The following is a 12147-nucleotide window of genomic DNA, read 5'->3' as shown; positions in this document are numbered from 1 at the left end:
CACGCTCTAGTGTTTGGGCAGATGGAAGGAACTGCTTTGCCTTGGGGCAGGGTGGCTGTAATGAAGTGGCCTGTCAGTCTGTAAATAGTGAGGGTCATCTCTGCCATGTGATGGAGGGTGTCGCGTTGCAGTGAAAATGGAAATGTCAATAAAATTAATCTGCCAGCCCTTTGCGGTGGCTGGTCTGCTGCTCTGGTCAAAGAAGGTTGAAGGCTTTTGTTGGTTGGTTGGCTGGTTATTATGATTTGGGCGAGAAAGGAAAAAGCACAGGTACAGAGAAGCTCACAGAGTGCACCCAGAAGTTAGACCAGGAGTGGCCGGCTGGGCAGGCAGGGGAGTTGTTAGAAGGCTCTCGGCGGAGAAGGGAGCCCGTGCAGGAGCGAGCTGGTTGGATCTATGGCATTCCTCCCGAAGCTACAGTGTCTAGCTCAGGCTACATTGAGCACAGAGTTTATTGTCTTAGGCTTTCCTGGACAAGGTTTTTACTTAGCATGGGATTTATGGCATTTACTGCTAATGAATGTCTATTCTTAAATTACAAAACCCCCCATCTCAGCGCAATCCCCAGATGTCCTTCCAGGACCCTGGCTTCTTAAACACCAGCAGGGAGCATAAACTCTCCACTTCTCTGTTCGCCTCTTTCGTGTGGTTCCAGGCTAATGATGTGCAAGGAAAACGCAGCTCTCTATAAAGCCCCCGTGTGTCCCAGTATTCTTCATATATTTTGCATTTGATTATGCCACAAGTCGGATCTTGTTTCTTTCCCTTGTTTAAAGTTATTAGTTCAAATATTAATGTAGGGACGTGGCATATATTGCTGCTCTTGATTGATGCCTTCCCCAAAACAGGAAGACGTGCTCGGATGAATTTTAAGAAAGTAGGGGTCCTGCAATGCCTTGCCAGAAGAGTTTTTCAGATACATAATTTAGATGCCCTCCAGGCAGGCTTTCAAGGCATTTTTGCCGGAGGGCAAGAAAAAATAACTATGACTTTTAAAAGTAAATGATTTTTGCTAATGCACAATTAATGCCAGAGAAAAGCACAGAAGAGAAAGATGTTGATAGAAACTTCTGATTAAGTGAGCCCCCTACCTTTCTGTGCCTCTTCTCTTTTCTTTTTGAATGATAATGATCAGTGGTGCGGGGAGCTAAAAGTTTTCATGTCACGCAGATGCCGGATGCAGGGTGGCAAGTGGAGTGTGCCGGTGTGCGTGCGCGCCCCCGGAAGGTGACAGTTCTGGGAGGGGCTGAGCAGGGAGTGTGTTATGTGCAATGAACAGTGACACCGTTACTGTCACCCATGCAGCCACGCTAGAATCTATAGACCACAGAGCACTTCACTCGGTGACCCTCCTCCAGCGAGTGCTCCCCATAGGCTGGGGATGCATCTCCACCGAGTGGGTTTTCTGAGGGCGGTTTTCCCACGTTGGATTCCATAATTGACAGAGAGCTACTGCACTGTGTCAAGTGCACAATTATAATTGAATTAATGGTATGGGTGAGTGTGAGACACACAAAATTAACATTTGAAGAGGCCTGGTTTAATTTTGTCTTTTACATATTTGTGTCTCCAATTATACTTTAATGAAAGGGAATATACCCGCTTAATGGATTTCTTTCAACAAGCTTAGCTGAGCTCATCATTAGCTGCACGTTGTTGTTGGCACGCTCCCTGTGCGCTCTCCTAATGCCTTTTCTCTCTCTCCACCAGGGGATGGTTTAGACAACAGTGTAGCTTCACCTGGCACAGGTGACGACGACGATCCGGACAAGGACAAAAAACGACAGAAGAAAAGAGGCATTTTCCCCAAAGTAGCAACAAATATCATGAGAGCGTGGCTCTTCCAGCATCTCACAGTAAGTCAAGATGAAAAGAGTCCAAAAGTTTTTGTTGCTGTTTTGCTGTCTCCTGGCAAGTTGTAGTGGCTCAGACGAATATGTAGGTATGCGGATCGGGTGTCTATTTTTCTTTCTTGGAATCAGATGACTAGCTCTGGATGGTTGAAGCCCCTGTCACCCTCTACAGTGCATCCTCTGGAAGGTAGCACGATTTCCCTGTTTGTTTTCCAGTACAGGGCAGGCATGGATCTTACCCAAGATGCTCTAGGACCCTAACTGGTATCTATGAGTAAATTTGTTCCTTATGCTAAAAAGGTACATCAGAGTGACTCCAGAGAGAGTGACTGCTGCCTCCAGCCGGGGGACTAGTTATAAGGAAGGGATCCCACAGGTATTGCTTCCGACACTGGTGACAGACCCCATCTAGTCTAGGAAGCAAAGGGAGTACCTATCCACGTGCATGCCCAATTTGCCAGTGTCGGGCACAACCGGACTCACCATAGCTGCCTGCGAGCATGTCATGTATTGGGGCGACAAACGTAGGAGGCTTTCTAGGTGCTGTGCTGCTTTGTTTGAGGTGGAGATCAACAGTTTTGTTTTGTTTTCTTTTGAGCTGTTAGGATCCCTCGTTTCACAGCCACCCCAGTCACTTCTGGGAGGCTCTTCGCTCTGTGCAGCGTCTTCTCGGCGACAGTGGCTCTTTGCCCTCCCGCTTGCCTTTGGTTCTGTGTGTCCTTGTTACACCGTTGGCTCCGCCACTTTCGCGCGGGGCGGGGGGGTGGGAACCAAATCGCAGTCTATTTGGACAGAGGAACTTAGATTTGACTGTTCAGAGGGAACTGTGGGGAAGATGGTAAACATCTCTGCGGCTTTCTTGCTAGAGTATGATTTTCAGGCCATTCTAGTTAGAAGAATGCTGCAAAATGGAGTCGCACATGGCAAGCAGACGGTCTTCTTTGATTATCCAACTTGTGTGTTGCCGTGCGGAATGGCATTCGTTGCAGTCTCACGGGTCCAGGACAAGGTCCCACTTTTATTTATGGTGGTGGCTGCTGATCAGCTCTCCTCTAGCCCAGTGACAAAGGGCAAGGGGTGGAGCGGGTGCAGGGACAAGGGATAGATTCACATTCCTAAATAGGCCATTTTGATGTAAGGACATTAGTAGCAAACTAAGGTGTATCGATCGGGCCGGTGGTGCTGGGATTAGCTGGGGGAGCCCACGCCGCGGCCGGGGGCAGTGGTTGTTCCTGCATTGCAGGTTATGGCCATTTCAAAGGTCAGGGCCCTTCGCTGACTCGGCTCAGAGGAATTAGACAGAACATGCGGTCTCTGGGCTGATTACTTAACCAAAGACAAAATAATGAGTCCTAAGCAAATACTGACTAATTGAAAGGGCTGTAAATCCATTACATATTGGTCAGGGATAATCAGGAGTATTTAATCACTTTTATCTATTCAGGAGCACTGGAGCTGCAACAGCCAAGCCCTGAACCTTGCCATGTGGTTATCATCCTCATCATTATCAAAATTACTTCACAGCTGTCGTTTGCTACATCACCTCAGCTGGAGATTTACTAACCTGCAAAATGTTTTTAATTTGGAAGTCGGAGAGAGTGTGAGGGCAGGGCCTTCTTGTTTTTAACCCAAGGTTGATTTGGTTAGAGTTGCAACCTGGGAAGCTCAGGGCTCTGCCCAGGGCAGACATGTGGCTCCTCGCTCCCCATGAGCTCACCTGCACCATCTTTCCAGTTCCCCCACATGCTACCTCTCTGGGTCCCCACGGCCAACCCCCAGCCCCAAACCAAGCAAATATCTACAGGAGAGTGCCCGGCATTCAGGAATCGAAATCAATCCTGAGGAGCAGCGAGCCAAACCTTTGGGAATTTGACTGGTCTGTTTACAAAGGAGGAAACCCAGAGAGGGCAGTAATTAGGTCCAGGTCAAGTTGGCACCAGGACCCAAGACTGCTGAATTCCCCACGCTGTGTTTTCCCCACCACATTGTGATGACATGGCCGAAGCCGTCACCACCTTGAACGGTTGCAGATGAATCTCCTGGCCTCTGCCACCAATACGCTCAGAGCCTAACAGGGGGTTGTGTGAGGTTGGGGAGCGGGAGCTCTTTTCTCCGCCCCCACCCCCCGAAGCCCCCAGCTTTCCCTGCGGAGAAGACTGTCTTGGACTCCTCTCTGCAAGCCCACTCGTCCCTCACTGCCAGCCATCTGGGAGTTGAGTCCCATGGGGAAATAGCAGGAGCCCTTGACTCTTGTCTGTGAGTGCCTGATCTTCCCACTTCCTGCCCAGGTTGGTGCCGCTTGTGCTCATTGCCTCAGCTGGGTGTGCTGGCTCTGCTCCCCCCTGGCCTTGCACGGTGTTGCAAGCCTTCTCCCCACCCCGAAGGTGCATCCATCTAGCTAACTGTGCGCAAGGCTTGGCGTAGCGTGCCCTCCAAGCGGGGCGGAGAGAGGACTCAAGTAACCTGAGCAGGATGGTCAGCAAGGTTGCATTTGAAGTTCACGAGTGGTTGGTGCTGGGCTGCCATCTGCACGATTGGCAGTTCGAGACCACCAGCAGCTCTAGGGAGAAAGACGGGGCTTTCTATTCCACTAAACACTTCCAGTCTCGGAAACTCACAGGGGTCCCTCTGAGTCAGCACTGACTGATGGGCAGAGAGTTTGGATTGGAGTTTCCCGTCGACTTCAGTCCAGTGTGTGAAATCACCTGGACTTTTCGTTTCCCCGTCTTGAGAACAAGAGGCTCAAACCGCAGGGTCTGGAGCTGCCTTTGGACTCCTGCTTTGATGCCGGGCTCGGGACTGTGAAGTCTGAGTCTTGCTCTCCTCCGGCCTTCTGGTCATCCTTTTTGCCTTTCCCGTGTGCTTTGAATTTTCCAGTAGGATTTTTAAAAGTCCCCCTCCCCCCGTGACCCTTCTTGCACAACATGCCCCTCTCATTGCTTTCTCCCACCCTCTTTGTCTCCTGATCTTTCTGCCCCCTCCCCCCAGGGTCACCTCCCTTGGGTCTTAAGGAAGCTCTCCTCAGCATTGCTTTTGAAAAATCCTTTCCCGCTCCATCTCGACTTCACCCCAACTTGCAGAGTAGAGGTTGAGGAGCTTTGACGAGGATGGTTCTGTAAAACATTTACCCTGCCATCTTTAATGAGCTGCTGGGCCTGAAAGATTTACTCGGCTGTAATTCTGAGCCCAGGAACCAAGAATAGAGACCCCTAACTAGCGACATGTTAATTTAGACTTCTTTTCTTACGTGCACTAACAGGCATGAGGAAGCCCTCTGAAATACAGAGGCCCCGGTATATATTTTCTGTCATTTAATTAATTTCAACTTTCAGAGTGAAATGTTGGCTCTAGCTCACTGCAAATAGATGCAGTCTAAATTATTATCTCATGTAAATTTCTTTACAAGTTCGGGATTCCACGGGCCTCCTTTCATTATTAGTCTCTAACATTTTTCAAACTGGTTTGTTCCCTATTGTGCAGTAGGACCTGTTCTTGTATTACAATAATCCCCGATGTACCCTTTTTTCTTTTCTTTTTTTTTAAAAAGAAGCTAATTGAATTATCTCATTATTTTAATTTGTTAAGCAAATGTATTTTGCATATCAGGATGTGTTCTTAAAGAAGGGGGCTGCTAAGGCTTTGCCCCCTGAATGGGCCATTGGCCCATTTTGACATTCATGCATTCATTAACTAGCAGAACATAAAAGAACTCTGGTTGTATTTTTTTTCCCCTCCAAACACCCAACCAGCATGAAGCCACTTTTTCCACTAAGCCACAGGGATCTCTCTACATATGTTCTCAACTGCAAGCTATTGTCACCTATTCTGAATACCTCAAAAGAGCCGGAGAGAAAAAGAACCTCACTTCAACAAAGGCGAACTGTAGCAATTGTGAAATCTTCCTCTCAATATGACAAAAATCATTAACCTTCAATTTTCTTGGAGGAACAAGCCCGCCGACAACTGTAACAGTTAAAATAGTCCCTGTGCAGCACCAGTTTGAGGGGTGAAGGTGATGCACTGGCAGCAAACTGGTTCTTCTGAGAAAACTGTTGAAACCAGATGCAAAGAGGCAGCAAAAGCGTCACGCCAAAGGCTGTTCGTTGAATGGAAGCATTGCCGTATTCAGAGGTTAAACACTTAGGATTTGCTCAACCTGCTGTGAAGTAGCTAGTTTCTACTTTCTACTCAGCAGTTTTTAAGATGTCCTTAAAAAAGAAAAAAACAATGACTTTTAAAAAACCAGGATAACTTTAAACTTTTAAAAATGGATGTCTGTGCACGCAATGTTCTGTTTTTAGAAATCCAAGTAACAAAAGACTGTCTATCGTATACGATCTTTCTGTCTGCAATTGGCTGACGTCTCTGCCTGCCTGGTTGCTCAGGCAGAGAAGAAAAGATGGAAAGAGGGACATGTGGGAAATATATGTGTCCAATGCCCAAGGGCAACACATAACCTAACAGCACATCAACCAACCAACCTGAGGGACATCCCAGGGAAGTCAGTTCCTTGCACTAACACTTGGACATTATGATATCATAAAAAGTAAATCTGCCGTTACAACTGTTTTTATTCGACTTAAAAGATAGTTCAAGAAAAGAAACCGCAAGAAATAAGACCCGAGCTGACGGTTTATTCATAACCATGAAAACCTCTCCACGCCAACAATCCCTTCGTGTGCTCAATTAAGCTCTCAGGCACCTCCACTTGCCACCTTCAAGAGCCCCCCTAGTTGTGCTGCAAATAATATATTCGATCCTGGAATGAAAACAGGAAGTGCTCACACACAAAGACACCACTTGCTCATACCAGTTTCAGACCACAGGTTTTCGTTTCTGAAAAATGCACGGATAAAGCTCACAATTAAGGAATGTGGAATTTCTTTCAAAGCTAGGGAATCAGAAGCAAATTTATTTACAAGCAATCGTATCCAGCCGTCTTGGACCTGCAGTGTCTAAAACTCTTGCCATTTGTACATGACAACATGCTTCGCCTCCTCCCGCTGCTTCTGGGTGAGGGAGGAAACCAGACTCTTGGGTGCACACTCATTTTACTCCTTGCCTATTCAGAGGTGCTTTATGGGATTTCAACATATTTTAAAGCACATTACAGAGGTAGTGCGCCCAGGTAACGAGTAAATACACCTCCATGTTACGTTGAAAAAAAGACCTCTCTGTCTCCAGGGAGTTCACCAAGACCATGTGACATTAGCCTGGCCACCACACATTTGTTCTTGGACTGCATACAGAGAGGGGCAGACGCAGCGGTTCTGTTGCCTTTTCACTGGTTCCTTCACCTTGTGTTGATCGCAATGCTTAGTTTCCTATATGAGGTTAACTGTTGAGATTAAGAGTACAGGGCACACTAGATGTTCGGTCTCAAGCGGTTACCCTCTTCGAACCTCACTTTCCCACTTCGGTAGAATGGGCACAAGTCCAGAACCTACCAAGTCAGGTTGGGGTACAGAGTAAATGTTGTAACATCAAGCCATTAGCTCTATGCCTGGCTCACATAAGTACACGATCTGAAGTAACTATAATATTATTTCACTATAGTGGGCTGGGCAGCGGGAGACTTTGGCTGATGGAACTGGACAGCCCAAAGCTACTTCATACATTTTTGCTTAGGATTATATGTGAAAGGAGGAGACCAACTGTGCTAAAAAAAATTTCCGTATGCCCCTCAGAGGGAAAGAGCATAAGTCTCAGTCCAGCCTGCTCAGGAGGACATGCAGACATTTGATGGCTGCTCATTGATGCCAGGTGACTGCATCAGAGTCTTGGGTCCAGTTGAAAGCCAGAGTAGCCCAGTGAGCTTTGAGGGGTGGGATGGGAGGAGGAGAAGAAACTGGTTAGTTCAGAGTGCTTCTGTTGGACCTACTTGCCAGGAGAGTCACTCTTGTCCTCAAAGAGTGGATGGCTAGACTCTCGGACAGATAGTTTGGCAAGGGTGTTTTATCTCCTTGTGTACAAATTGAAAAATAGTCACTATCTGCTCTGCTTAACTGGTGGGATGGCTGTGTGGCTCCATGGTTTCCTCATTTCGTAACTATTGTAAGATCTGCGAAATCGAGGGCCTGTGTAAGGCGGAAAGCTATCAGAGAAAGAAGATGCAGCTATTTCCCGCTAAAAATAGCCATAGAAAAATGGCGAGACTGCACCCTGTCAAAAGGGGAAGACAAGGCAAGCCCAGTGAATCTTAGCTCTCAGGAGGCTGCTCTGCATAATGTGCTGCCCTGATGTCCGGTGCTTTGCTCCTTTGGTCGCGAGCGTGGGTTTTCTACTGCAGCCTGTCCGGGGGACCGATTGATGGTCAATCAACTCTGGCTCGTGTGTGTCACCATTTGGGGAACGCAGGTGAGCAGACCTTCCCTTTGAAGCACTTTTGAGTGGACTCGATCCTCCACCCTTTTGGGTTAGCAGCTGAGCGCGTGAACCATTTGCACGACTAAAGGACTCTTCCAAACTCACTGACATCCAGTGACCTCGGACTCATAGCGACCTTATAGGACAGGATAGCTGCCCCCGTGGATTGTGGAGATTGAGCTCTTTAACGGAGTAGAAAGCATCACTTTCTCATAAAAGGGCCAAGGATGAGGGGCCCCTCCCTGCGCACCTCCATCGTCTGTATCCCAGTGTTCCCACTCGGTACGTTTCTACAAGCGCATCCACGGAGACGTTGGGATCATGTCCATCGTTGGGCATCTTTTTAAAGGTCTTGAATGGTTAATCGAATCAGTATTTCATGAACCATAGTTATTCCGGCTTGGAAATCAGTGCCATCATGATTCGGAGATTGGTCTACTTAATACTAATAGCTATAGGCCAAATTAATAAGCAACTATGAAATGCGGGTGTTCCTTCTACAGTGAGAGATGGCCTTCCTCGCTTTCAGAGACGCGAGTGTGTCCTGCATCCACGGCGGGCTCGGGCTGAGAACTGCTTATGTGCAAATGCCTATGCACAACAGCCAGCTGAAAAGCGGGAGCAGGGAGGACTGCTGACAGACACGCCACGGAGTGAGGCTGCCCCTGGCTGTAGCCTTTGCATTGTTTTCCTGCTTGCCAGGGGAACACATCTGTGGATTCTTTGAATGGAACCTTAGACTGGAGATGGTCTGAACTGATGTCATCTCTGGTTAATCTCAGGAAATGATGTCACAATGCATTAAAGAACAGTGCTGGGGGATTTGTTTTCCCTGGACATGTTGGCTAAGCATTCCTCTCCTCTTGCCGTGTTTCCAATTAACTGTGAGCTTGTGCGCTCTTCTTAGTTCATAATGCTTGTGGGGGCTGGGGGGTGGGAAGAGGGGTAATTTCAGAGGTTGCCGCCGAGGTTCAGAGCGCATGGCGCATTCATCCTGCTCTCACTGGGAGGGGGCGCTGAATGTTGCAGCGAGGCTCACTGCTGGTGGTGGGCTTGAGAGAGCGTCCGAAGGAGAAGGCACACGTGCCCCATCCTCGCTGGCCACAGAGCTGCTAGATCATTTCCCAGCGGCCTGCAGACTGTAGCTTCTGCCGTTATCAAAGTTTCCGTGCACTCCCTTCTTCTGTAAAGAATAGAGGACATAAGTCAATTCCGTGTGCCATCTGTCGTCGATTTTACAATTTCTTAAATTAAAGAGACAGGCCAACAATTTAACCGTTGTGTCGAATCCTGGAAACTTCTCTAGAAGAAAGAAAATTGCAATTGAATTCACTTCATCTCTCTGGAGGAAAGCCACCACCACCACCGGAAGCCAGTTGCCTGCTGCGGTGTCATAGTGTTTTGCTTGAAGTCCCAATGTGGTGTTCGGAATTGGGGTAGGAGGGAGCCTGCGTGTGAGACACGGGTGTGTGTGGGCTGCAGCAGCCTTTGTCCTCCTGGCTGCGAATGGTGTTGAGGTAGCCAGTGTTTGGGGAAGTGTCTTTCATGGAAGTGAGGAAGTGCCAGGGCTCCTCTGTGCCCAAACTTCATGACAGAGTACAGCAGGCAACTCTGTCTCCAGAGGAGTTGAGCAGGGACTGACTAAGAAAATTAACTCGGAGATTATTAGCCACTAGCTGACAGACACATTTGAAAAATAAGTGACTGAGTAAGGAGATTGAAGAATCAAATGCTTATTAAATTACCATCAAAGAGAAACTAAAATAATCATTAGCTCAAAGTTTAGCACCCAATTCATAAAATATCACTCTGAGCATAATTGTTTAAAAATACCTTAAAGAATTCAAGTAGACAGGAAATTGAAGACCCTTGAATAAAAGAAAATAGAAGGCATGTGCATATCTGAATATTCAGCTATTTAAAAACTCCAAGAATAGAGAGCCATTAAATGCTGTTTAGTCAGATCCCTGATTATTCATCCCAGTCATAGAGACACATTTCCATTGCCTCCTTCCACATGGCCACCGTCTGCACGTGTATGGCATGGTAAAGTGGCGTTTCCTGGGAGTGGAAGGCAAGGCTGACTGGGTTAGAAGCACGCTGACCATACCTCAACTCTGCCCCTGGAAAAGGTCATCAAGTGACCTTAGCATTCAGCATTGATTTCGATTCCAGAGAATGCTACTGCACAGATTTCAGAGGACTCCTGCAAACGCCCTGCCTCCTCAATGCTATCCTGGGTCTTTTCGATTTGAAACAGACTAAGAAGTATAAATACGACCCCCAGCCCCACTGCTCCTGCTGAGAAATAGTGACTTGGTTGTGAAACACTAGGTTGGTTTGAATGACTTTGCCTTATTATCGTCATGTGCTGCGTACCGCTTTCTAAATTGATTGGCAGCAGTTGTTTACAGTATGCAAAGTAATCACTGGCACCCTTTAAAGGTGTATTATCCTCTTAAAACATAATAGTCATGCCATTTTCATGCTTTTACATTTGGTATTCATATTTTCAACTGCCAAGTCCCAAATCTGCCAGAACTAATTTAAGTTGTTTTTATCTAATAGTTGATAAGTTGTCAAGTCACAATATAATGGCAGATAATTTTTCTTAAACTATAGTTTTACTTCTTGGTTATTATAGATAACAAGAATATTTGTAGAATCTGACTTGATTGTCCATACACACATGCAAACACACACACACATGTACAACTCAAGAGATTACGGTGGTGGGATTCTAGAATGACAAGCGATGGAGAGCACATTGTCCGAGTATTTTTAGCGCTATAAAAAATGTAACCATGGGTAACTAAATAATGAGTCGCTTGTAACCCACTTCCCCAAATGTATGACTATCTTCTTTGTTTAACACAGCTAGATGATTAAAAGTCAACCTTGTTCGTTTCTGAACTGAAACTAGCTGTTGATTTTAATGCTAATACCTCAGTAATCACTTTCTAAAGAGATATCTAGATTTACAGATTGCATGATTGTCCTCTTGCGCCATCAAGTCATAGCCACCCTATCAGAACAGAGTAGAACTGCCCCTGTGGATTTCTGAGACTAACTCTGTGAGAGTTGAAACCCTCCTCTTTCTCCTTAGAGCAGCTGCCGAGTTCAAACTACCGACCTTGAGGTTAGCAGCCCCAAACGTAATCCACCATGCCACCCCACCTGGACCACAAATATCTCAGAGCTTATTTTGGCTGGAAATATCAGGTTGGAATTCCGTAACTAATAATTTAGAAAGAGGTCATCCCATAACATGGGTTGTTTACAGATGTAAAGTTGTCCCGTCCCCCCACCTGGGACACATAATGGGACTCCATCATAAGCCAACAATAAACACCCTGTGTGCGTGTATGGGAGGTGGCACCACACTAGTCTTTTGAAAAGGAAAAGGCATTTATCCACAGAAGCAATGAGTGCTGGATGATTCCCCAGAGGCTTGGTGGCATGTTGGAACTTTATTTAAAAGCAGCCTTATTGTTTTCCCTATGGTGAAAAGTTATAGGTTCCATTTCAGTATTTCAAGATACCTGCAGGCAGCTCATGAGTTGTTACACTGTCTCAACCTCTGCCATACAGTGAATTAAAAAAATTTCCACAGTGTTAAGAGAGCATGGGCAGTATGGGATCATTATTAGTCAATTATAGGCTCGGCTTTTGCTTTTGTTTCTGGGAAACTATAAGTTCAGACCTGTGTGGCAAAATCCCACTGATTGCTTGATGGCACTTTGATAAAGACGTCTCTGAAAGCTTAATCCTGAAGCTTTTATGTTCTCGGGTGAACCATTTAAGTGATAATCAAATATGACCACGTGGAAAGGCATTACTTTTTAACACGACCTTCGTTACCAGTCTGGGCATCCTTTGAAAATCATCTGGGTTTTTGTTGGTGGTGGTTTTTTTCCTTAAGCAGAGC

General features: G+C 46.5%; 1 protein-coding gene across 4 annotated transcripts in view; it reads left to right on the top strand.

The window, feature by feature from the left end:
* Positions 1-12147, top strand: part of MEIS2 (Meis homeobox 2) — a 234206-nt gene that overhangs the window by 70560 nt on the left and 151499 nt on the right. For all 4 annotated transcript variants that reach the window (XM_075532328.1, XM_075532330.1, XM_075532329.1 and 1 more), the window contains exon 8: positions 1711-1856. In XM_075532328.1, the coding sequence (XP_075388443.1) occupies positions 1711-1856 (146 nt within the window). The remainder of the gene's footprint in view (positions 1-1710; positions 1857-12147) is intronic.

Source organism: Tenrec ecaudatus, chromosome 14 (genome assembly GCF_050624435.1).
Source record: "Tenrec ecaudatus isolate mTenEca1 chromosome 14, mTenEca1.hap1, whole genome shotgun sequence".
NCBI lineage: Eukaryota > Metazoa > Chordata > Mammalia > Afrosoricida > Tenrecidae > Tenrec > Tenrec ecaudatus.
The sequence above is the reverse complement of the archived record's forward strand: the minus strand, read 5'-3'. Positions and strand labels throughout refer to the sequence as shown.